Source organism: Molothrus ater, chromosome 13, assembly GCF_012460135.2.
Source record: "Molothrus ater isolate BHLD 08-10-18 breed brown headed cowbird chromosome 13, BPBGC_Mater_1.1, whole genome shotgun sequence".
NCBI lineage: Eukaryota > Metazoa > Chordata > Aves > Passeriformes > Icteridae > Molothrus > Molothrus ater.
In genome coordinates, this window is record NC_050490.2 from 19,414,192 (window position 1) to 19,439,059 (window position 24,868).

Sequence of the window (24,868 nt, forward strand, 5' to 3'; positions counted from 1 at the left end):
CGGATTTCCATGGAATCGGTGCCATTGGGAGTCGGGATTTCCTTGGTGGACAGAGCAGGAGCTGGGACACAATTCTCCAGGATTTTTTCCCTTTGGGGCCTGGATTTTGGGGTTATTTGGACACGTCGATGTCCTGAATTATTCTGAGTGTCACTTCCAGCTGGGCCCCGCAAACGGAGCCGCCAGCCCTGCTGGTGTCACTGTCGACAATAAAAACGGGGTAAAAAAAAAAAAAATCTCCTTTTCCATGCGGATGGATCCTTCTGGATGCTGCAGCAGCCTGGAATATCCGGGAGTACCGAAATATCCATGGATTCTTTATTTTCCATGGAGCATCCATCCCCCTGGATCGCTGGAAGCAGCCGAGGCCAGGCCTGGGATGGGCTTTCAGCTCCTTCCCAGCTCAGCATTCCAGGATTTCCTGGCGCTGTCGGGATGGGAGGGAGCCGGGCCATGTCGCGACAGCGGGGAATCCTCGCCGACGCCGCGCGTTTGTCGCGACCCCTCCCAGCATGGCCGCGCCGGGCCGGCCGCGCATCTCGGGGCCGAAGCGCGGCTCGCAAAGGGTTAAAACGGAACCGGACCCAAACCCGGGCTCCCAAAGGGTTAAAACGGAACCGGGGCTGGACCAGGGCTGCCAAAGGGTTAAAACCGAGCCGGACCCAAACCCGGGCTCCCAAAGGGTTAGAACGGAACCGGGGCTGGACCAGGGCTCCCAAAGGGTTAAAACCGAGCCGGACCCAAACCCGGGGCTGCCAAAGGGTTAAAACGGAACCGGGGCTGGACCAGGGCTCCCAAAGGGTTAAAACGGAACCGGGGCTGGACCAGGGCTCCCAAAGGGTTAAAGCGGAGGTGGCACCGGGGCTGTTGAAGGGTTAAAGCGGTGGCTGCGGAGCGACACCGGGGCTGCCAAAGGGTTAGATGGGAACCGGGTCCGGACCCGAACCGGGGCTCCCGAAGGGTTAAATCGGCCCCGGGGCTCCGAAGGGTTATCGGGCCCCGCGGGGGTGGCACCGGAGCTCCCCAAGGGTTAAATCAGAACCGGGTCCGGACCCGAAACGGGGCTCCCCAAGGGTTAACTCGGCACCGGGGCTCCGGAGGGTTAAATCGGAACCGGGTCCGGGCCCGAACCGGGGCTCCCGAGGGGTTAACGCGGCACCGGGGCTCCGAAGGGTTAAGGCGGCTCGGGCCCCCCCGGCGGCCGGGCCGGGCCGCTCCCCCCGGGGGCGGTGCGGGGCTGACATCACGGCCCCGCCGCGCCGAGCACCGGCCGAGCTGAGCTGCGGGCAGCGCAGCGGGCACACCCCACCCTCCTCCTCCTCCTCCTCCTCCTCCTCCTCCTCCTCCTGCTCCGGCTGCTCCTGCTCCTCCTCGCTTCTCCTCCTCCGGCTGCTCCTCCGTCTCCCCGGCGCTGCTCGCTCCGCATGCCCGTGCCGAGGTAAGCGCTGCCCTCCGCCGCCCCGGTGCCCGCCCCGGTGCCCGCAAGGTGCCGGGCCCGGCCCCGCCGCCTCCCCCGCCCGGCCGAGCCCGCGCCGCCGCCGCTGCTCCGCCGCTCCCCGGGCTCCGATCGCGGCCGAGCCCCTCCCGCGGCCGCGGCCGCTCCGGCCCCGCAGCTCTGCTGCAGTTTTAACCCTTGGAGGGGGCGGCGGTGCGGGGCGAGCACCCCCGGGGGACGGGACAGCCCCGGAGCCGCTCCGAGCGGGGCTGGGACCCCGAACCGCGCCGCGCAGCATCCGAACCGAGCATCCTCCCGAAAACCGAGCAGCATCCCCCGCAAACCGCGCATCCGCCGGACCGAGCGGCCCCCCCTAAACCGCGCATCCCCCCCAAACCGCGCATCCCACAAATCGAGCATCCCACAAATCGAGCATCCCCCGGACCGCGCATTGCCCGGACCGAGCATCATCCGAACCGAGCATCATCCGAACCGAGCATCCCCCCCAAATCGCGCATCCCCCCCAAGCCGCGCATCGCCCCCGGGCCGCGGTCCAGCCCTCCCGGGGGTCGCGCATCCCCCGGGCCCCTCCCTAGGCCGCTGCTTCCCGGACCTCTACAGGTGGCTGGAAGGGCGTGGAAAACCTCGGGAATGGCTCCGGGAGCTCGGCGGAGGGGGCGGGGAGGGGGGGGGGGTCCAAATCCATCCTGGAGCAGCTCCCGGATTCCTGCGGGGAAGGTTTTGCTTCCTGGGGGTTGGTCCCGTCTCTCCCCATCCCTGATCCCTGGGAACTGAGCCTGATCCCATCCCTGATCCCGCTCTCCCATCCCGTGGCATTGGTTGTGGCCCTGGAGCGATCCTGAGCCCCTGGATCCTGCTGGATTTGGGATCAGGGAGCAAAGGGGCCGATCCCGGAGGAGCCGTGGGATTTGGGATCAGGGAGCTCCAAGCCTGGGCCAATTCCAGACTGTGGGATCCTTGGGATTTGGGATCAGGGAGCTTCAAGGCTGTCCCAGCCCGAGGGTGTGGCACAGCCATGACTTTGGGAGGTCACCAGACATTCCAGGGAATCTGCCTTGGGAAAGGTCACGGGGTGGGAAGGGTCTGGAATGACCTCAGTGGGCTCTGGGAATGGGATTGATGATCCCATAAAAGCCCTGGGCTGTGACACAGGCTGGGAAAGGCTGGAATATTGGGAATGACACTGGGCTGGTGCACTGGGAATGGGAGGCAGCGGGACTGGAGCTGATCCCTCTCCAAATCCGGGACTGGGATGTGGGAATGTCCAAATAACCCCAGTGAGAACAGGGAGAATCCCTCCTTCCCTTTTTTTTTCCCCTTAGGAAAAAACTAGTGGGATGTCCAGCACCGTCTTTGGGGTTGGGTATTCCCAGGTGCCATTCCCAATCCCTGCCAGAATCCCTGGAAAAGTGTGTTCCCAGCAATTCCAGAGAGGGATCGATGAGCAGGCCGGAGCTTGGGATATAAATCCACAACTGAGATCAAAGACCCCCAGATTCCCAGATATTCAGGGGTGCAGTTGGAAGCCAGGCTGGGAATTTGGAGCACTCATTCCCGGGTTTTTTTGGGGATGGGAACGGATTTATCCCAGAAAAAGGCCCCAGGGATAGCACCTGCAGCAGGATGGGGAATTTTCTGTTGATTTTCAGGGAATGGATGAGCAGATGGAAAAGTTTTCTGTCTTCTGTCCCAAAAATTCCTCTGTTCTATCCAAGCTTTCCTGTGGATTTTATCTCCTGCAACGTGGATTGATGAAATCCTAAGAAATTCCAGGAACAGCTTCCTGACCTGACCCATCACCGATTCCAGGGCTTTTCCAGGCAAAACTGGGACACGGATCCGGGGAATGTCAGTCCCTGGACATTCCCTGGATGTGGAGAGGGAAAAGGGAAGTGGGACAAGCAGCTGTGAGAGGCTTTTCCGGGATGGATTTGACTCTCCGGATTCAGCGTGGATCCGGGAAAAGCTCCGGTGATCCAAAGCTGCGGGGATCGGTGGGATGTGGGGGTGGGAATTGTTCCCACAGAAAGGCAGGAAAAGGGGGGAGCCCCAGGGAATGTCTGGATCTGCATCCTGCCCCAGCTGCCGGCCTTATCCGGGACAGGAATTTGGGATTCTCCTGCAGCAGCTCCTCCCACGCCGGGGCTGCTTCCCAGAGGAGCTGCAAACCTTGGATAAGCTTTTCCAAAAGTTTGTAAATATTCCCGAGCAATTTGTCCTGGGAGGAAAATCCAGCTGAAAATCGGGAGCGGGGCGCTAAAGCCAGCACCAAGAGGTTTTCCTGGGATTTGGAGGGCTGGGAAAAGGCTTGGGGGGGGCTGGAATATTTCCTGGATCCATCCCTGTCCCGAGCCACCCCCTCCCTTCCCACGGGAAGGAGCAGCCGGAGCTGCAGCTCCTGGGGGAGTTTGGGACCAGGGAATTAAAAATAGGATGGAGCTGGATCCATGGGAATGCTGGGAGAGCCCACGCCTCACTCCGGGAGCTGCCCAAATTCCCTGGAATTGCGGCATGGATACCATGGAATGGCCACTCCAGCTTTTTTTTTTCCCGGCTTCCAGAAGATCCATGGGAATCTGGGATAATTATTCCGTGCTGTGGAGTCTGGTTTGGTCTCCGTGCCTTGGCAAGGGAAAAGCATCCCAAATTTTGGGAATTATTATCCCTCAGCCTGGGTGACTCTCCCAGGAAGCGGAGGGAGAAGGGATGGGAGTCAGGATGGGAACAGAACGGGAAAGAAAGAGATTCCTTTGCCATGAAAATGGGAATCCTTGGGAATAGCCAGGTGGGAATTCTGGTCAGGGAGGGGCTGGAGAATTTAACCTTGGATCAGGAGCTCCCAACTCCCACCCATTCCAGAGGCTGCTCCCAAATCCCAAATTAACAAATTACTGGGATCTGGGGGTGTGGGGTTTTTTTGGGACGAGGGATTTGAAACGATTGGAATTTTTCCCCAAAAAAAAACCACTGTTGAAAGGACGGCGGTCCTGGGGTGATCCCATGGCAAAATGATGGAGCCGGGATCCAAAGGAATGGGAACATCCAAGGAATGGGAACATCCAAAGGAAATGGAGACAAGCCCAGATTCCGGAGAGGAAATTCCAGCTATTCCCTGTTAGGATCAAATCAGCGGTGCCCTACAGAAGTTCTCCATGGCTGGGGGGTTGGAACGCTGGGAATATTCCCAGTGGGAATTCTCCGTGTCCTCTGCTGCCTTGGAAGGGCAGATGTCGTGGCTGGGACAAATGCTGATCCATGGAAAAGCTGATACCGGATCAATCCAGGGGGAGCTCGATGGAGGGGCTGGGCTGTGTTAGCAGGGAATTGGGATTTGGAGAACATGGATTGGTTTCCCGGGAATGCGGGATGAAGGCTTCTCCGGGGGGGCTGCTAAAAATGGATCTGATGGAGCAGCCTGTCCTTGAGAATTCCAGATATTCCAAAGGGGCTCCAGGAGAGCTGGAGAGGGATTTGGGATAAGGGATGGAGGGACAGGAGACAGGGAATGGATCCCACATCCCACTGCCAGGGGCAGGGATGGATGGGAGACTGGGGAGGAATGGGATGGGCTGGGCTGGAATTCCCAGAAAAGCTGTGGCTGCCGCTGGATCCCTGAAAGTGTCCAAGACCAGTGCTTGGAGCACCCTGGGATAGAGAATCCATGGAATGTGGAAGTGGGACATTTCCTGCCTCATTATTCCTTAAAATCCTTTCCTTTCTCCTTTCTCCTTTCTCCTTTTTCCCTTTGTCCCTCATTCCCAAATTCTCCATAAAACTTTGGAAAAGCCTGGCTGGGGTCACCAATCTTTGGGATTGCTGTAGGTTGGGAATGGGGATAAGGAGCCGTTGAAATCTGGAAAGGGAAAATCCCTGTTCCAAGACAAATTCCCCTCGTCCAAGGCAACTCCAGCCCTCGGCTTTTTAATGAGCTTTAATTGGGATTCCGTGCAATTAATTGGGATTCAAAGGAATTAATTGGGGTCGTTAGCGGGGCCTGGCGGCGTCGCCGGGATCCGTAACCCACACCCGGCCGGGCAGGCTCATTCCCAACCCCCTTCCCGCTCTTTTCCATGGAATTTTATCAAACCATGAATAGTTCCATTCATCCCGGATTCCTATCTCCCGAGTCATTCCCTAAATCTGGCAGCTGGGGTGGGGGGAAAAAACCATCTCCGGATGGAGGGAGGCAGCTGCTCCGGTGCCCCCCAAATCCACGGATTCCGGCACTCCCGGAGCCGTGCCAAGGCCGCTCCCAGAAATCCCGCGCTCCTTTGTTCATGGCAGAGCCGCTGGCAGAGGCTCCAGCCGCGGATCTCCGGCGGGAATGGGGCTGGGAAAACCTCCAGGAGGAAAAAGGCCACGCTAGGGAAAGGCTGGAGCGGTCAAGGTGTTGTTGGAGAGTGGGAAAATTGGGATAAATCGGGATAAATTGGGATAAATCGGGATAAATAAACTGGGACCTGAGCCCAGATTGGGGTCTGGCTGTGGGAGATCCGGTTTGATGGGAGATGTGGGAATGCTGGGAATGGTGGCAGCCAATCCCTGTATCCGGATCTTTTCCAGCCTCATCTTTTCCAAGCTCGTCTAAAATCCAAGGATGTGTGTCCACCCACTCTATGGATCCAGAATTCTCATGGATGAGCCCCCAGCTCAGTCCTGCTCATTCCAACAGGAAAAGGGACTTTCCCCCCTCTCTGACTTCCCTAAAACCCCCTCAAGTTAGGAAAAATCCTGGAATATTTTTTCCCCTCAAGGAAATGGAATTCCACGGAGCTCAGCCCCATCCTGGTGGAATTCCAACCGGGAATTTTCCCCTCTGGAAGTGGTGGCGTCTCCCAGCAACTCTTGCTGCGCAAATCCCAACAAATTATGCAAAATAATGATGGAAGAATTTGGGGAAAATGATGAAAATATCCTCCTCCGCCAGAAGCTTGGGAAGAGCCACGCTCCAACCAAATTCCCTGTTATGCATCCTGGGAAGCTGCTGGGATGTTTGGGATAGGGCGGTGCCAGGAGCAGGGATCGTTTGGATTTGGGAATGGGAATGACCTGAAAGGCGGAGCCGCACTCTGGGGATGTCCAAGGAAAGCTTGGATGGGGCTTGGAGCAATCTGGGATAGGGGAAGTGTCCCTGCCCATGGAATGGGATGGGGTTTAAGCTCCATTCCCACCCATTCCAGAATTCCAGCATTCCACGATTTCCAGGGATGCTACTTGGCAAAGCGCGACCCATGGCGATGCTGGATCCCCTTGGATCCCAACCCTTGGAATGCCGCCAGGGACTGGAGTTCATCCCAAAATCCTCCAGATCGTTATCCCCGTTTCCCAGTTTCGGCAGCACTGCGGCTCGGGATCGATCCCAGTTGGAAGCTGGGATCCAAAGGGTTTCCTTCTTTTCCAGGCTCCCGGAGCAGCCCTGATTCCCTGAGCTCCGCGTCCATCCCGGGCAATCCGGAGGCGCCCGAGCAGCCCGGGGCCGAGCAGGGCAGGTGAGGATCCCGAGGGACCCGGAGAGGGATGGGAACCCCCGGGATTCAGTGGGAATCTCCCATCCCATCCCAAGTTCCTCCACTGGAAGCTGGGAATGGGCTTCCGTGGTTTTTTTATCCGTAGGATTGCGGCGGGAGCTTCCATGGATTTCCTCCCAGAACTTGACCCCTTATCCCAAAAATTCTCTGTGGATCAGATCCCTGGAATGTTCAGTCTTTGTGGGAATGAGGATGAAGGGAATTAATTAAGGAAATGATGCAAAATGGGTGGAAAAATTGGCCCGGGATGAGAATTCCATGCAAGTTCATCCAGAGGGATCCCAGCTCCCGGTGGGATCATCCCAACTTCTGGAAAAGAGGGACTCGGGTGAAGAGCAGGGAACCCCAATTCCCAAAAAAAAATCCAAGGAAAACCTGGGAAAAAGTGGGATTTGAGGCACATCCCGGGGCAGGGGAGGGACATCGCGGCCGCTGCTCCGCCGGCTCCCAGAATAACGAGGAGAACAAGGAGAACAAGGAAAACAAGGGAAAAAGGAAAACAAGGCTCCCTCGCCTGCCTCCGGAGGGTTCCGCTCGTGCCGGGAGCCGGAGCACAAGGAAAGGCTTGTCCGGGATTCCCGAGGGTTGGGGAGGGGGGTCGGTGCCATCCCGTGACCTTCAGCCTCCCCCGGCGCTTCCTGGGAAACGGGAATGTGCAGCCTGGAATACTGACTGGATCCTGCCTGTTTTCCTTCCTCTTTTGTTGGTGGATTTGGCCGCTCCTTGATTTCTGCTGGAAAAACCTGGGTAAAACTTCCCCCCAAAAAAAAAAATCCTTTGGGGGTTCCGGGTTTGGAGCCACCCCAGGGTGCTCATTCCCGTGAATATTTGGAATTTTTTACGTGGAAAGGGAGAGCTGTCAGAGCTGCTTCCCAGGGCTTTTTTTTGGAAAAATCCCAGGAAAAAAGAAATTTCCTAGGGTAAATAAATCTCCCTGTCCCGTGCAGAGCTGGGGCTTGGGAAGGGATTTTTTCCAGGCTATCCCAACGTTTCTGCTCCCGGTGGATTTTTTCCAGCAGTTTTTTGATCCTTTCCCACCTGGCACCTCCCTAAGGAATTTTTTCCCTGTGGGGTCCCTTTTCCGTGACAATTCCATCCTTTTAATTCCCGCTTTAAAGAGGCTTTTCCCCATTTTCCCATTAAAAAGCTTCCTTTAGGAAAGGTTGGATTGATGAGATCTTCCCACCGGAGCCTTTTCCTGGGACAGATCCAAACTGCTGGATCCTGGCTGGAAAATCCTGTTGGATCCAGGGATTTGTGACGGGACCTGAAGTAATTCTGATGGATGAATCCCTGGCTCATTCCAATAGGAAAAGCGACCTTTCCCCCCTCTCCAACTTCCCAAAAAGTCAGGAAAAAGCCTGGGATGTGTTTTCCCCTCAAGAAAATGGAATTCCAAGGAGCTGGAGGAGGGAAAATTCCCGGGGGTGGTGCCCCAGGGCAGCTCCGGGGGCTGGGAATGTTTTGTTCTCCATCCGGAGCTTCCTGAGGTGGGAAGTACTGGGAAAACAGAGTGGGAGGACAACTGGGCTTGCTTCCGGAATTTTTGCCGGAGGAGGAATTTTGGGATTGTTCTCGGCACGTGGGGCCTGGGAAAGTTTGGTTTTCCTCCTCCGGAAGTTTTCCCAGATGGAAAATGATCCAAACTCGGCTCCCTGAGGGTGCCAGGGGTGGCTTTTGCACCTTTCCAAGAATTCCATGAGACCCGTGGAAACTTGGGAAGCAGCTCCAGGATCCAGGAGGGATGAGGATTCCTGGGAATAGCTCAGCTCCGTCCGGACTCACTTGGAGCTTTTTCCCAGTGTTTGGGAAGAGGAGAGGCCGTTCCCAGGATTTCTAGGAAGTTGAAATCCTTGAAAAGTTGGACTCCAGGGAAATCCTAGGCTGGAAAAACCTCAGCTGGGAGATTCCCAGCCGGAATTGCCCCACCTCCCCCATTCCATGGATTCTGTCGCTGCCCCAGGCTGCTCCAAGCCCCATCCAGCCTCACCTTGAACATCCCAAGGATCCAGGGACAGCCCCGGCTTTCCTGGGAATTCCAGCCCGGCCCCTCCCCACTTCCCTAGGGAAGAATTCCTTCCCAGATCCCATAATCCTACTTTTTTGGACCATAAATCCATTATTTTTATGGAATTCCTTCGTCCTTCAGAAGGACTTTGGCTGCCATGTGGAATTCCCCAAAAGTGGGAGGAGGAAACGGGATTGGAACCACCAAAAATTCCCTGCTGGGGGTCGGATCCCGGCCCTCTTGAGCGGCAGGAAGGGTTGGGGCGTTTTCCCTGGAATTCCTGGGAAATGAATGGAATTTTTTCCTTTCCCTCTCTGCACAGAGCTCCATGAGGGACCTGCACAAGTCTGAGGTGCTGGGGAGCAAGCGCGGCCTGGTGAGTGTCCCGGGCCGGGAATTCCCACCTGGCTGCGACAAAATCCATGGAAAACTCATCCTGAGCCAGCCCAGAGCCCCCCAGGGGCCAGCTCCGCCCTGGAGATCCCTCAGAATGAAGGGAATTCGTGGCATTCCCACCCCACATCCCGAATTTCTTTGGGATGGAGCATCGATCCTGTGGTGAGGTGGGACTGGGAATTCCAAACCCAGGGCCAGAGCTGGATTGGGAATTCCAAACCCATGGCAAGGTCAGACTGGGAATTCCAGCCCTGCAGTGAGGTTGGATCAGGAATTCCAGCCCCACGGCTGGGCTGGATTGGGAATTCCGGGTCAGCTCCTGCTGCTGAGTTTTCCCCTCCCAGTGGGAAAAATTCCTGGATTGGGATGGGGAGGTGGCTTTGGAGGGGCTCTCCCAGCCTGTTCTAAGGTTTTCCAGCCTGGATTTCAATCCCCCAAAATTTCCAGGATATCAACCCCAAAATATCCCCTGGCTCCGGCTGGGCGGGGTCTGGGGTCTCCCCAAATCCATTCCCAGACAGACCAAATCCTTTGGGATTTAATCCCTGAGGCTCCCAAATCCCTCAGCCCTGATGCTCCCAGGTGCAGATTCCGCATGGAATCCACCAGAAATTTGGGATCACGGGTCTATCCCAGGAATCCCCCCAGGGATGTGGCACAGCAGCGAGTCCAGAGGGGATTTTTCCCTAAAAAAATTCCAATTTTTAACTTTTTTCCCCCCGTTTTCTGCACAAAGGAATTGAAGGATGTCCATGGGGTGGGATTGGGCAGCTCCAGCTCCTTCCTGGGGATTCCAGATCCTTGATTTTCCTCTGGAAAAGCGGCTCCTGTTTGTGCCCAGCCTTAATGAGCCATTGATGCTGGAAATGTCAAACTCCAGCATTCCTGACCTTTCCCATGGGAAAAAAACTTCCAGGGATGCGCTGGATCTGGAGGGAGGGAGGGAAAACAACCCCACACCCGAGGCTGGGATCGGCTTGGATTTGGGATTTCTGCATATCCCCAAATTCCTACAAAACTCAGCCTTGATTTTATCCAGAAGATCCCAGACAGGGAATTTTTGTCACGACCTCTGTGCCAGGAGAGAGGCAGGAAAACTGGGAATAAGAGGATTTGGGAAAGGCTCTGTCTCCTGCATCCCCTTCCTGAAAACCCCAGAGGTTTTTTTTGCGTTGGATTTCCTTTTCCCAGTGATTTTTCCAAGCGAATCCCTCCTTTTTTCCCCCCTGCTACTCAAAACCAAATCCGTTGGAAGAACGAGGGAAGATCTCTTTATTCCCATTAAAAATCCTCAGGACATGGGAAGTGCCATGGTGACAACACAAAAGGTCAAGGGCACAATTCCAAGGGAAAAAATAAGGCTGGAAGGGAGGAATTTTTCCTCCCAAAAATTCCAGGTGAAGGCAGGAATTAATTTCCCCGTGAGCTCGGACGCTCGGGGCGGATTACCGGGAGCTATTTTTAGGATATCCAGGTTTTTTCAGGATTAGGGCCGGGGCTCTGCCTGTTGTTGTGGCCACAGCTCCTTTCCCGATTTTTCCCTCGCTCCCGCTGTTTCCAAGACTCCCGAGGGATGAAAGGATCCTTTGAAAAGCCAAGCACATGGAGACAAGAGCTGCTCCTGCTGCTGCTCCGGGAAAGGCCGGAGCTGCCAGAAAAGCGGGAAAACGTCCAAGCACGGCCGGGGGGTTGTTCCTGGGTTCTTTCCCCTGTTTTCCAGGCGTTGCTATTCCCAGGGAATGAGGGCAGTGCTGGGGATTTGCTCTTGAGTTCTTTGGGGATTCACTCCTGGGTCCTTTTCCACCAGGATCAGCTCGTGGATCCTTGGGATCCCTGCTGGATCCTGGGCTGCTCCATGCACGGAAACCTGCAGGAAACGCAGAATATTCCCAACGCTCCCTCCATCCCCCTCCCACCCCAATTCCCGCTCTCCCGCCATCCATTTCCAAGCCATCACATTCCAAGACGGAATTCCTTTGTCATGTGCACCCAGGCGTGTCCTGGATGAGCATTCCCGCTCCAAAGGGGAGCAGCTGGAATTCTGTGGCTTTCTGAGCCTTTGGGAACCCTTCCAGCACCGGGGTTTTTTGGGTGCCATAGGTTTTTTTGGGAATGTTCATGTTGGAATGGGCCCATCCCGATGCTTCCATGTGCATGGTAAAAACAGGAGAGCAACCAGGAATGGTTTTATGGGAATGGGGTTTTTTTGGGAATGCTGAGCTTTCTTTTTGAGCCTTTTGGGAGCCATTCCAGCACTGGGAGAACGCTTTCGATTTTTCGGGAATGCTCATGTTGGAATTTGGCCCATCCCGATGCTTCCATGTCCATGGTAAAAACAGGAGAGCAACCAGGAATGGGTGTTTCGGGAATGGTTGTTTTGGGAATGCTGAGCTTTCTTTTTCAGCCTGTTAGGAACTATTCCTTCTCCGGGGGATGCTTTAAATTTTTCGGGAATGCTCACGTTGGAATTTGGCCCATCCCGACGCTTCCATGCCCACGAGGACAGCCAGGAGCGCGGGGGGTGTTTTGTTTTGGTTTTTTTTGGGAATGCCGATCCCTGCGTTTTTCCGGCAGGGGATGTCATGGCGGCCGCAGTACCGCAGCTCCAAGTTCCGGAATGTTTACGGGAAGGCGGCGAGCCGGGAGCACTGCTTCGACGGGATTCCCATCACCAAGAACGTCCACGACAACCATTTCTGCGCCGTCAACGCGCGGTTCCTGGCCATCGTCACCGAGAGCGCCGGCGGCGGCTCCTTCCTCGTCATCCCGCTGGAGCAGGTGAGATTCCCCACGGGAATTCCCAAAAGAAACTGTCCGAATTTCCTTTTCCTGGGGTTTCCTCGTTATCCCGCTGGAGCAGATGAGATTCCCGACTGGAATTCCCAAAAAAACTGTCCGAATTTCCTCTTCCTGGGGTTTCCTCATCATCCTGCCGGAGCAGGTGAGATTCCTGACAGGAATTCCCAAAAAAGTGTCCAAATCTCCTCTTCCTGGGGTTTCCTTATTATCCCGCTGGAGCAGGTGAGATTCCCAATGGGAATTCCCAAAGAAATGTCCAAATCTCCTTTTCCTGGTGTTTCCTCATCATCCCACTGGAGCAGGTAAGATTCCCGACAGGAATTTCCCAAAGAAATGTCCAAATCTCCTTTTACTGGGGTTTCCTTATTATCCTGCTGGAGCAGGTGAGATTCCCAATGGGAATTCCCAAAAAAGTGTCCACATTCCTGCTGCTTTTTCTGGGATTTCCTCATGGCTCCTGGGAATGGGATTCCCAGTTGGAGCCACCCCAAAATATCCAAACCCCTGCTGCTTTTCCTGGGGTTTCCTGTGGAATTGGTGAATTGGGGTTTTTTAAGGAAGAATCCAAACATCCAATCAAAGCATTTTTGGAATCTCTCCAGGAGGTTTTCCCGTACTTTCAGACACTGGGAATGTCTTCAGCCTATCCCATTACAGTGCCAGGTGCCACTCAAATCCCAGTATTCCAAGGAATCAGCCCCTTGCAATCTCATCCCACTGCTCCTTCCCTTTGTTTGGGTTTTCCAGGGAATGGCTGGAGGCACGCCAGGGATTTAAGGTTGGATTTTTGGGAAAAAATTCCTCATCCAAAGGGTGGTTGGGCACTAGAACAGCTCCTTTCCATGGGAAAAGCAGGAATTTTGCGAGGGGTTTATCCCTCTCATCCCTGATCCAGGCGGGATCTTCCCCCTCCTCCCTTTTCCATTTCTATCCAAGATTCCCCTCACTTTTCCCAGGAATTCCCCTGGGATCTGCCCATCTGAAGCTGAAATTCCCACCAATCCAGCGGCTGCTCCAGCCGATCCCGTGAGATCCGCAGCTCCCAGGAAAAGCAGCAGCAGTGACCTTGAGCCTGGAATTTGCCTTGGAGAGGGAAAGGGGAGTGTTTTGACGGGAAGAGAATCTGATAAAATGAGATCAAAGGAATTTTTCCAGGGAGGGAGGCCCTGGCACAGTTCCCAGGAAAGTTGTTGCTTCCCTGTCCCTGGAATGTTCAAGGCCAGGTTGGAGCAACCTGGGATATTGGAACGAGATAAAATCCCTTCCCATGCAACCCATTGCTGGATTCTGGGATTCTGGGATTGCTCCCAAAATTCGAGCACTCACCTGGGCTATTCCTGTATTCCAAGCGGGAATCCACATCCCATCCCTGGGCACCTGCAGCTCTGGGATGCTCCCAGCCTCATTCCCAGGAGGAATTTTGCCATGGCTGAGCTGCATTCCCAAATTCCCAGATCCCAAATTCCAGCTGGGAGGGGAAGCTGGGAGAGGGAGCAGCTCTCCCTGGTTTTCTTTCCCTCCATCCCATCATTCCTTCACCCACCCCTTTCCCTGTGCAACATTCCCGCCTCTCCTGAATTCCTTGTTCATTCCGGAGGCAGCTCCAGATGGAAGGAATTCTAATCAGGATTTAATTGCAGAGCACAGCTTGAGCCTCATTAATATTCCCAGAAAAAAAAACCCGGGAGCTTTGTCTGAGCACCCGGAGCGCTCCAGCTCCGGCCTCATCCCCGCTCCTTCCTCACGGATCCCAGCTGGAATCACCATCCACACCCCCTCGATCCCGAATCCTGAGGAGCAGCCCCACATTCCCAGCAAATATCACTTTTTTCCTGGCAAAATCCCGGCGGGATAAAAGCAGGGATGGCGTTCCAAAGGGATCCTCTGAAATCCTGGGATATCCAGCTGGTCAATCCCGCCTGGAGCGGCCCTGGATGCTGGAGGAGTTAATAAATTCCCGATTTTTTTTTTTTTTTTATCCGGAGCCTGATTAGCTCATTAAGGAGAAACTCATTTTCCTTGGAAATCAGCAGCTCCCTAATTAATTGTGATCCATAATTAGAAGCTAATGAAGGTAACCCGGATACCGCGGAGCCGCTCCGTGGATTTGCTGCCGTATTTTTGGATCTTTTCCCTGGATTTTGCCCTCAGCAAAGCTCCCGGAATCTGGGCCGGGCCATCTGCTCATCCCAAATCCACACCCCGGGGTTTTCATGGAGCGATCCAAGGGATGTGTGGGTTGGGAAAAGGGAGCTTTGCTCCTCCCTCCTCCCAGATCCTGGAGCCTCGGGATTGGGAATGAGCCTGTCCCCAGCACCAGGATAAAAATATCCCAAGGGAGTGGGCGAAGGATCAGGAAGAGCAGGATTGGCTCCCTGGGAATGGGAGAATCCCGGAATCCTGGAATGGTTTGGGTTGGAAAGGACCTTAAAGCTCATCCCATTCCATGAACAGGACAGGGCTGGATTTGGGATGGGAAAAAGGCTGGATTTGGGATGGGACAAGGACAATTCCCACTATCCCAGGATGCTCCAAGCCCTTTCCGACCCGGACTTGAGGATTTGGTCCTGGAGACCCCTTGGAAAATATTCCTTTCTTGCGAGCCAGGGAACAAAATCCTTGGATGCTGCAATTCCATCAGGAAGCAGCTCAGTGCCGTCACATCCCATCCTTCTGGAGCTCATCCCATTCTCCTGGAGCCAGGCTGGGAATGCTGGGAATGTTCCCCGGGAGAAGGGAAGGATCCAGCGAAACCTCAGGGCCCCCTGCAGGGCCTAAAGGAGCCCCGGGAAGGCTGGAGAGGGATTTGGGATACGGGTTTTGTTGGGATCCCCACGGATCCCTTTGCAGGGAATCACTTCCATGGAAACAGAGGGATTTCTGTTCCTGCCAGGAATGAGGAGCTGTTTTCCAGAGGCAGCCAATGCTCTCTCCCGACGGGAGTGGCAGCGGGAAGGGGCAGCCTCTGTTTATCCGGAGGAAGCTGAAATCCAAACTCCTGCTCCCGCCACTGCCAGGATTGTGGGAATGGCTGGATTTGGGATGGGGGAAAGGCTGGATTTGGGACAGGATAGAGTATGGAATTCCCAGACCTCCCCGAGTGTCCTTCCGTGTTTCCTTGGGATTTTTCATCCAGGAATGGGATTTTCCATCCAGGAATGGGATCCAGAGGTGCTGCCAGACGGATGCTGCACCCATCCCTGAGGTTTTCCATGTGGGATTGAAGGATGGAGTGGAACGAAGGGATTTTTCCACGTTTGTGGAGCTTTCCGTGGAATATGTGGGTTTGGAAGCGCTCCTGGGTTTGTGTTTTCCGGGGGAAAAGCAGGTTTGGGAAATTTCTGATATTGAAATAATTTATCCAAGATTTCCTGCTGGATGGATTTCTGGGAAGAGTGGAGTTCAGCCGTTGCCAGGGTGGAGCCGTGCTGCTCCAAGGATGGGAACTGAGGATTTTTCCCACCCCCTTGGATTTGATGCTGACAGATCCGACAGAAAATTCATCCCAGATTTCCATCAGGGAGGGAAATTCCATCCCTCTCATCCCAGAGACGGCTCTGAGTCCCCTGGAATTCCTGGGATTCTCTACACAGATTCCTCAGTCCCATTCCCTGATTCCAGAATCCAGAGGGTTTCCATCCCCTCTCCCTGCTGCTATTCCAGCCACTCCCAGGGAAAGAATTCCCTCTCCACCCCCCCAGTGCCCAGAATTCACAGTTTTTCCAAATAATTCTCCCTTTTCCCAACATAACCCAAAGGATTTTCCCTTTATCCAAGCGCTTCAGCGAAGGGAGGGCCGGGAGCTGCCGGGAGATTTCCTCCTTCCAGCCTTTTCCATGGAAAACCTCGGAGCCGCCAGAGCCCGGAGAGCTCCAGGCTGTCCCCGCGGGGCCGGAATCTGGGTCACCAAGCTTCCCTCAGCCGGGGATCAGGGATCCAGGGATTAGGATTCACCTTGGATTAACTCAGGCTGCCGGCAAGGTCCCACTGAAAAACGGGATAAACGCAGCCGGAATCCGGGATTTTTTTTTAGGGGTTTTTCCCTTTTATTGCCTTTATTTTTCCTTCGCCTTTTCCAGGTGCCCTGGAATGGCACATTCCTTGCCCTTTTCCCGGCGTGTGCAACCAATTTGTATCAAAATTCCAGACTTCTTGGGAAGAAACGATCCCTAATAACCAAACTCAGAGCTGTCCTCCTAATAAATCCTGATAAATTTTGGGAAAATCCATCAAATCTTATGGGAAAAGGCATTCACTTGGCTGATTCCACAGAATAAAAGAGGTGGAATTTGCATTTGTGCTGTAAAAATTCCATCCACCTGGAATTCCGCGGTTTCTGTGGGAATTTCTGCTGTGACCAGGGTGTGAATGAAGTCCTGGCAATGCAAATCAGAAATTCGGGAAAAGCGGGATAAGCTGATCCTTTGGATAAGTGATGGGGGCTGGAATATTTCATGTAACAAAGATAAAACCAGGAATTGCATCCCAAGAATTCACTGGGAGGCAGAACTAAGGAATCACTGACATTCCCACGTTTCCTTTTCCTTCTCTGTCTCATCTTTGGGAATTTTTCCTTCCCGAATTCCTCCCTGCAGCTCGAGGGAGGAAATGAATCCCAAGAAACCTTGGGAGCGACAGCTCTGGAGCCGTTCCTGGCCCTGATCCGACTTCCTGGAGCTGCCGAGGGCAGAATTCCCAGCACGTTCCTTTGTTCCCAATAAACGGAGCCGGGAGCTCAGCACGGGAAAAGTCGGGAGGGAAAATCCATGAAATATTCAGCGGCCGTGCCGAGCTGACCCAGTTATTCCGCACGCTCCGAGCGCCGCTCCGGCACGGAGCCAGAACGGAGCAGGGAAGGACACCGGGGTGGCATCCGGACACGGAGCTTCCTTGGGAATGGAAAAGGCTCCCATCCCGGTGGGAATCTTCCCAGGAGGCTCCGCAAAAGCTTTGGAAATCCCACATGGAAAGGTCCCCAGCCTGCCGGGTCACGGATTGGGGATTAGCAGGAGTTGTGTGATCCCAGAATTTGGGGTTTGTTCCATGGAGGAGAACCTTGGAAAATGGTGATCCTGAAGTGTGGGAAGGAAATCTGAAATTTGGGAGGGAAATTCCAAATGCTCCGACTCCCGGCTGGGTTGGATGAGCTTGGAGCAACCTGGGATAGGGAAAGGGATCGTGGGCAATGGCAGGGATTGGGAATGGATCTCCTGGAAGATCTTCCCACCCAAACTGTTCTGGGATTCTGGGATTCACGCAGGATCCAACGGCCGAGGGGCTTTGGAGCCTCTGGAATCTCTTCCAGTCCTTTCGCCCATGGATTTGGATCCTGAAAGGAGAAGTTTGGATACTGGGAAAATTCCCTCGTGGAAAGGGTTTTCCAGCCCTGTCTCCATTCCCAGAGGGACTGAAAATCCCTGTGGATCCAGCCCTTGGGAACATGGATCAGTGCTGGGAATGGTGAGACTCCACGATCTTGGAGTGCTTTTCCAACCCCAATATTCCATGATTCCATGAATTCCCACTAAGCTCCCAGCTGTCCTTTCCCTGCTCCATGGAGTCCGAAGAAACCCCTTCCCATCCATGGATCGGCTGGGAATACTGGGAATATTGGATAAACTCAGTCCCTGGCTTGGCCCATCCCGGGCTGAGCCGGATCTCCCTTCTCCAACAATTTCCCATCCCTGGAAACACCAATTTCTCCCGAAATTTTATGTTTTTCCCGATGTTTTCCTTGCTTTCCCACTCCAGACTGGCCGGATCGAGCCGAACTATCCCAAAGTTTGTGGTCACCAGGGAAATGTGCTGGACATCAAGTGGAATCCCTTCATTGAGAACATTATCGCCTCCTGCTCCGAGGACACCTCGGTGAGCCGGAATTCTGGGATGCGATTCCCAGATCCATCCATCCTCCCCATCCCATTGATTCCCCATTTTGATATTTCCATGGCATTTGTTTTGGGAATGCTGAGGGACGGGAGATCAAAGGCAATCCCAAATTGTGCCCAGCCTGGCTCCTGGGCCAGAATTCCCTCCTGTTCTTTATTTTCTGGACACAAATCCAGAGGATCCAGAGGGTAATTCCCATGAGGAGCAGCTGAGGGACCTGGGAATGCTCAGCCTGGAGAAAAATGGGAATTCTGAAGGGAATTCCAGGCTCTCCAAAAGTCCCTGACAGGAGGGGGCAGCTGGGGGAGGTCCCGGGGAAGGTTCAGGTTGGAAACCTCCATGGAGTCAATGGAAAAGAGGAGCTAAATCCTGGGAAAATCCCCTGGTGGTTTTTAGAGCAACTAACCTGGAAAATCTGGGAGTCTTTATCCCAAAGGATCCCAAAATGTGGAGTCTGTAGGGTCAGGAAGGGCTGGGAATCTGGGAATTCAGGGTGAGGGTTCCAGCGCCCTGTCTGGATAACACCATCTGCCCTGGTTGGATTTTTCCCAAGGGATCCCAAGGATTTGTTGTTTATCCTTGAGGGACAATCAGTAGCAGGGCTGATCCTGGAATTCCCGAAAGCTTTGTTTTTGGGAATTCCAGGATTCTGGATGTTTTTGGGAAGGAGCTTTCAAGGCCAGGAGCTGGGATGGTCCAAACCCCATTCCGGGCGTGGATCCACCCTGGCTGGGTTTTCCCCAAGGGATCCCATGGACCCCTTGCTCCTCCTTGAGGGGCAGTTGGCAGCAGGGCTGATCCTGGAATTCCTGGGCAGGACAGGAATTCCAGGGGCGGGAGTTGGGACGCGGCTCCGAACCCCATTCCAGGTGCGGATCTGGGAGATTCCGGAGGGGGGACTGAAGCGGAACATGACGGAGGCGGTGCTGGAGCTGTACGGGCACAGCCGCCGCGTCGGGCTCGTGGAGTGGCACCCCACCACCAACAACATCCTCTTCAGCGCCGGCTACGACTACAAGGTCAGCATTCCTGGGACTGCCGTTCCAAAGGGCTTTCCCGGATTCCGGCACCGCTGGGGGTCACCCGTGGATGGCCGGAGCGGGATCGCGGAACAGCTGGAATGGTTTGGGTTGGAAGGAGCTTAAAGCTCGTCTCGTTCTGTGCTTTCCATAGGCCAGGGAGACATTCCATGGACCAGGAACAGCTTCCATGACCAGGGAGACATTCTGTAGATCTGGGAGACATTCCATGGACCAGGAACAGCTTCCAAAAGCCAGGAACAGCTTCCACAGATCAAGAATAGATTCCATAGATCAGGAATAGCTTCCACGACCAGGGAGACATTCCATAGTCCAGGAACAGCTTCCACAGATCAGGGAGAGCTTCCATAGGCCAGGGAGACATTCCAGAGGCCAGGGAGACGTTCTAGAGACCAGGAGCAGCTTCCATAGGCCAGGGAGATATTCCATGGATCAGGGAGACATTCCATGGACCAGGAACAGCTTCCATAGACCAGGAACAGCTTCCATAGATCTGGGAGAGCTTCAATAGACCAGGAACAGCTCCCAAAAACCAGGAACAGCTCCCATAGACAAGGAACATCTTCCACAGAGCAGGAACAGCTTCCACAGAGCAGGAACACCTCCCAGCATCCTGGGTTGCTCCAGAGGCTCTTCCCGCAGGTGCTGATCTGGAACCTGGACATCGGCGAGCCGGTGAAGATGATCGACTGCCACACGGACGTGATCCTCTGCATGTCCTTCAACACCGACGGCAGCCTCCTGGCCACCACCTGCAAGGACAAGAAGCTGCGCGTGGTGGAGCCACGCTCCGGGAGGGTCCTGCAGGTGGGACGGGCGCCTGGAGTGAGATTTTCGGGGAAGGGTCCTACGGAATGTCGGGAGAATACCCGCCAGGCGCCGCAGGTGCTCCCACGCGTGCGGTGTTTTCCGCGTGGTGGAATCCAGTTGCCAGCCTGGTTGTGGAGATGGTGGGAAGGGCTTGGCCTCATCCCAAGCGGAGGAGTTGGAGGCTTTGATTCCGTTGGTAATTAAGGATTTATGGAAAACAGTGGGAGTAAAAGGGAAGGTGCAGGGGAAGGTCCAGAGTTGGAGGCTCTGATTCCGTTGGTAATTAAGGATTTGTGGAGAACAGTGGGAGTAAAAGGGGAAGGTGCTGGAGGTTTGGAGGAGGATGGTGGGTTCTCCCTGATCCTCGGAAAAATGGGAATGTCGACTTGCCCCGGGACAGGTGCCGAAGGACAGAGCTGGAACTTCCCCAGGATGAGGCTGGGGGAGCAAGGAAAGGGCTTTCCTGGGATGAGAGCTGGATCCAAGGGGAATTCCAGAGCTCATTCCTGTCTTGCAGGAGGCCAGCTGCAAGAACCACCGCGTCAACCGCGTGGTTTTCCTGGGAAGCACCAAACGGCTTCTGACCACGGGAGTGTCCCGCTGGAACACCCGGCAGATCGCCCTCTGGGACCAGGTGGGTGCCGGGATCCCCCTCTGTCCCTGCTGGAATTCCTGCTCCAACCCCACCGGGATCCCTCTCCATCCCTGTCCAGATCCCTGCTCCATCCTTGCCGGAATTCTTTCTCCATGCCACTGCCACCAGGACAGGGCTAACACCAGGATTTTCCTGTTTTCCAGGAAGATTTATCCATGCCTTTGATCGAGGAGGAGATTGATGGCCTCTCGGGGCTCCTCTTCCCCTTCTACGATGCTGACACCCACATGCTGTACCTGGCTGGGAAGGTAGGGATGCACGGAGCATCCGGATGTGCCATTCCCAGAAAAATCTCCCAGCATTGCCCAAGGGATTGGGGCTGGAATTTGCATCCTGGAATGGTCTGTATGGAAAGGGAGCTCCAATGTCATCCAGTCCCATGAATGTCCCTGCCATGGGACACATGATCATCCCAGGCTGCTCCAAGTCCCGTCCAGCCCAGGGTATTCCAGGGATCCAGAGGCACCCACAGCTTCTCTGGGAATTCCAGCCCAGACCCTCCCCACCCTCCAAGGGAACAATTCCTCCCCAGTATCCCACCCATTCCTGCCTTCTAAGTGCTCCTAATCCTGGTTTTTCCCACCTTCTCATTTCCAAATCCATTCCCATCCCTCTTTTCTGCTGCTCCAGGGCGACGGCAACATCCGGTACTACGAGATTGGCTCGGAAAAGCCCTACCTGAGTTATCTCATGGAATTCCGCTCGCCGGCTCCACAGAAAGGGCTGGGTAAGGGTGGAGGTGCTGCTGCTCCGCTTCCCAGAGCACGGAAAAGGTGGATGGGGAAGGTGCTGGAAGGAGTGGCAGCAAGGAAAAGGGTTTGGATTGGGTTTGGGTTGGATTGGATTGGTCTGGAATGGGTTTGGATTGGGTTTAGATTGGAATGGGTTTGGGTTGGGTTTAGGTTGAGATTTTCCATGCTGGAATTGCGTGGACGGGTGATCCCGGTGCCTCTCCGGTTTGGGATTTTCCATGCTGGGAATTCCACGGATGGCTGATCCCGGTGCTCTCCACAGGGGTGATGCCGAAGCACGGCCTGGACGTCTCCGCCTGCGAAGTTTTCCGTTTCTACAAACTCATCACCCTCAAGGGGCTCATCGAGCCCATCTCCATGATCGTCCCGAGGCGGGTGAGTCCTGGAATGTGGGAATGAGGGGCTCCGGAGCCATGGACATGCCCCGCTTTGGCCAATCCCATGCATGGCTCTGTCCCCACCATCCCTGGACCTCTCCGTCCTCACTCATCCCATGGAATGTCAACCACAATTAAACGGGAATGTTTTTAGGGAACGTTTCTCCAAGGGGTTGGTCTCACTTGAGTTTTGGGAATTTGGGGGAAAATATCTCTTGGATTGGGGTTTTCTGGGAAGCAAATCCAGCTGCTGGCCAGGGCTGGGTGAAGGACACGATCCCAGGTTCTCTGCTCCAGCCAGCACTTCCCGAATTTCCTCCCTGTGCCCAGAGTTTCCCAACTATCCGGGTGTTTATTCCCTCTGTGGGGCAGGGAATTATTCCCCTGGGCCCAGGGAGCGGATTCCCAGATCCCATTGCTCTTCTCTTCCCCTTTTCCCAGTCGGAGACGTACCAGGAGGACATTTATCCCATGACTCCAGGGACGGAGCCAGCCCTGACCCCAGACGAGTGGCTCAGTGGGGTCAACAGAGGTAAACCCACCAGGGGGGTATCCCAAAAATATCCGGGATGTGGGAAAAGACCACCGCATCCTGCTGATCCACCAGCTCTCCCACAGATCCCATCCTGGTGTCGCTGAAGGAGGGATACAAGAGGAATTCCAAGATTGTCTTCAAGGCGCCGGTGAGGGAGAAGAAGAGCGTGGTGGTCAACGGGATCGACCTCCTGGAGAACGTCCCACCGCGCACGGAGAACGAGGTGGGGCAGCCCTGGAGTGGGAATGGGAATGGGAATGGGAATGGGAATGGGAATGGGATCTGGGGATGAACCTGGAAAGGCACCGTGCTGCCAGTCTCCATCCCAACAGGGGCAGGAGTGTGGGATCCCTCCAGGGATGGGAGCCTGGGATCCATCCCATGAACCTTTCCCGTTGTGGGAATGCGGGATCCATCCCATGAACCTTTCCCATGGTGGGAATGCGGGATCCATCCCATGAACCTTTTCCATGGTGGGAATGCGGGATCTATCCCATGGACCCTTTCCCATGGTGGGAATGTGGGATCCATCCCATGAACCTTTCCCATGGTGGAAATGCGGGATCCATCCCATGAACCTTTCCCATGGTGGACACCTTTTCCATGGACACCATCCACTGTCCTAGGCTGCTTCAGTCTGGCCTTGGACACTTGCAGGGATCAGCTCCTCTGGGAATTCCTTCCCGAAATCCCATCAAAATCTCCCATCCTTCAGTTCAAATCCGTCCCTTGTCCCCAAAATCAGCCAAGTTACGGCCCATTCCCAGCATGGATCTGGCAAAATCCTGGGATGAGCCGATGTGATCCCACCCTTCATCTCCATCCTTGTTTTCCAGCTGCTCCGGATGTTCTTCCGGCAGCAGGACGAGATCCGGCGGCTGAAGGACGAGCTCTCGCAGAAGGACATTCGGATCCGGCAGCTGCAGCTGGAATTAAAGAACTTCCGGAACAGCCCCAAGAACAATTGACTCCAGGGATGTTTTCTAAAGAAATTCCTTTGTTTCTACTCCTGAATTCCTTGGATCCACTCACCCAGAACACAATTCCGGAGTCCGCGGCTGCCGAGAGCCTGGAATCACGTCCTGCGTGTCTTGTCTGGCACTAATCCCGCTCTAACCTGATTCCTGGGAAAGCCTGGAGGCTCCCAGTAAGTCGGAGCCATGTCCTGTCCGTTGGGATGAGCCAGCCCGGGGCAGATTCCCGGGAAAGCGCGACGCTTCCTTGCTATTAATTTTTTTTCCTATGCAAAAAATGTGACAGTGGGAGCGGAACTGGAAAAGGGGCGGGAAGTGGGAAGGGCTTGATCGTCAAAGGGGGTTTCCATGTGGGAATCCGGGATCCTTCCCGTGCTGGGAAACTGGGATCATTCCCATGGGAGCAGGACGGGATCCTTGCTGTGGTGGGAAACTGGGGTCGTTCCCATGGTGGGAGCCTGGGATCCTTCCCATGGGAGCAGGATGGGATCCTTCCCATCATTGTAACTTGGGATCCTTCCTGTAGTGGGAACCTGGAATTCTTCCTGCAGCTGGAGCCTGGGATCTGTCCCAGGATCCTTTCCCATGGTGGGAATCTGGGATCCTTCCCGTGGTGGAAATTTGGGATCCTTCCCGTGGTGGGATCCCGGGATATTCCTGGGGGTGCTGCCCCATGGATGGAGCCCAAGGGATGGATCCTGAGGATGGATCCCAAGGGACGCACCCGGAGCTTGCCAGGCTCAGCACTTTGGACAATCCCAGGACTGACGGGATTTGCCTGGAGCACAGGGAATGACACCAAATCCCATTGGTTTTTCCTGGAGATCCCAATTCCCACTCAATCCGAGCTGCTGAAGTTCCCAGCGCGGGCCTGTCCCGTCCGTGTCCTGCGTTCCCTGCTGCGTTCCATGTGCTGTCATTCCTGATTTATTTATGCTCCCACGGGATAGTGATGGAATAAAATCTTTTCAGAACACCAGAACCGCGTTCCCGCCTCTCCTTCTCCGTCCAGGGGCTGGGGGGGATCCCAAGGAAAATTCCTGGGTGCGCTCCCCCGGACCAGGGAAGGGGGGAGAAGCCAAAGATGGATCCCGGAATCCAGCATGGATCCTCCTTCCAGCATTCCCAGCTCATCCCAACGCTTCCAGCATCCAACTCATTCCAGAGGGAGGGAAACACGGAGCGCTGCCTCTTACCTGGGATCCAGGGGCTCCTTCTTCCCAGCCTGGCAAAGCCGGGAGAGGATTTCCAGGGGAAAGGCTCCGGTTTTCCTGGGATAAACCCCCCAGAACCCCCCACTCCCGAGGGAAAACATTCCAGGAGCTCCCCAGCCTCTCCCTGGGCTTCATGCAAAGGATTTTAGGGAGCCGAAGGGGCTGAAAACACCGGGAATTCCCATTTTTCTAGGGCTGCAATTCCTTCTCTTTTTAGGGTACTAAAAGAGATGTGGGAATCCCCACTATTCCAGGGGGTGCTAATCCTTGTTTTCCCAGAAAGAATTCCAGAGGCCGGATTTGTATCAAAAGCTTTATTGAAATTCCTCAAAGCCAAACAGACAAAAACTCCAAAGGTGGCTCTGCCGGGCCCCCAAATTCCCAAAAAAACCTGGAGCCGCTGGATTTCTACACACGGAAGCTTTCCTAGGAAAT

General features: G+C 54.9%; 1 protein-coding gene across 1 annotated transcript; it reads left to right on the forward strand.

The window, feature by feature from the left end:
* Positions 1-1,249: 1,249 nt before the first annotated feature.
* On the forward strand, positions 1,250-24,201 carry CORO2B (coronin 2B). The gene is made up of 14 exons (XM_036389621.2): positions 1,250-1,438; positions 6,858-6,945; positions 9,315-9,368; positions 11,963-12,166; positions 17,939-18,055; positions 18,946-19,095; positions 19,759-19,923; positions 20,444-20,560; positions 20,725-20,829; positions 21,212-21,308; positions 21,596-21,708; positions 22,152-22,242; positions 22,329-22,468; positions 23,082-24,201. Exons 3-14 carry the CDS (start codon positions 9,321-9,323, stop codon positions 23,211-23,213), a joined length of 1,479 nt encoding a protein of 492 aa, XP_036245514.1. The 5' UTR covers positions 1,250-1,438; positions 6,858-6,945; positions 9,315-9,320; the 3' UTR covers positions 23,214-24,201.
* The last annotated feature ends 667 nt before the right edge of the window (positions 24,202-24,868 follow it).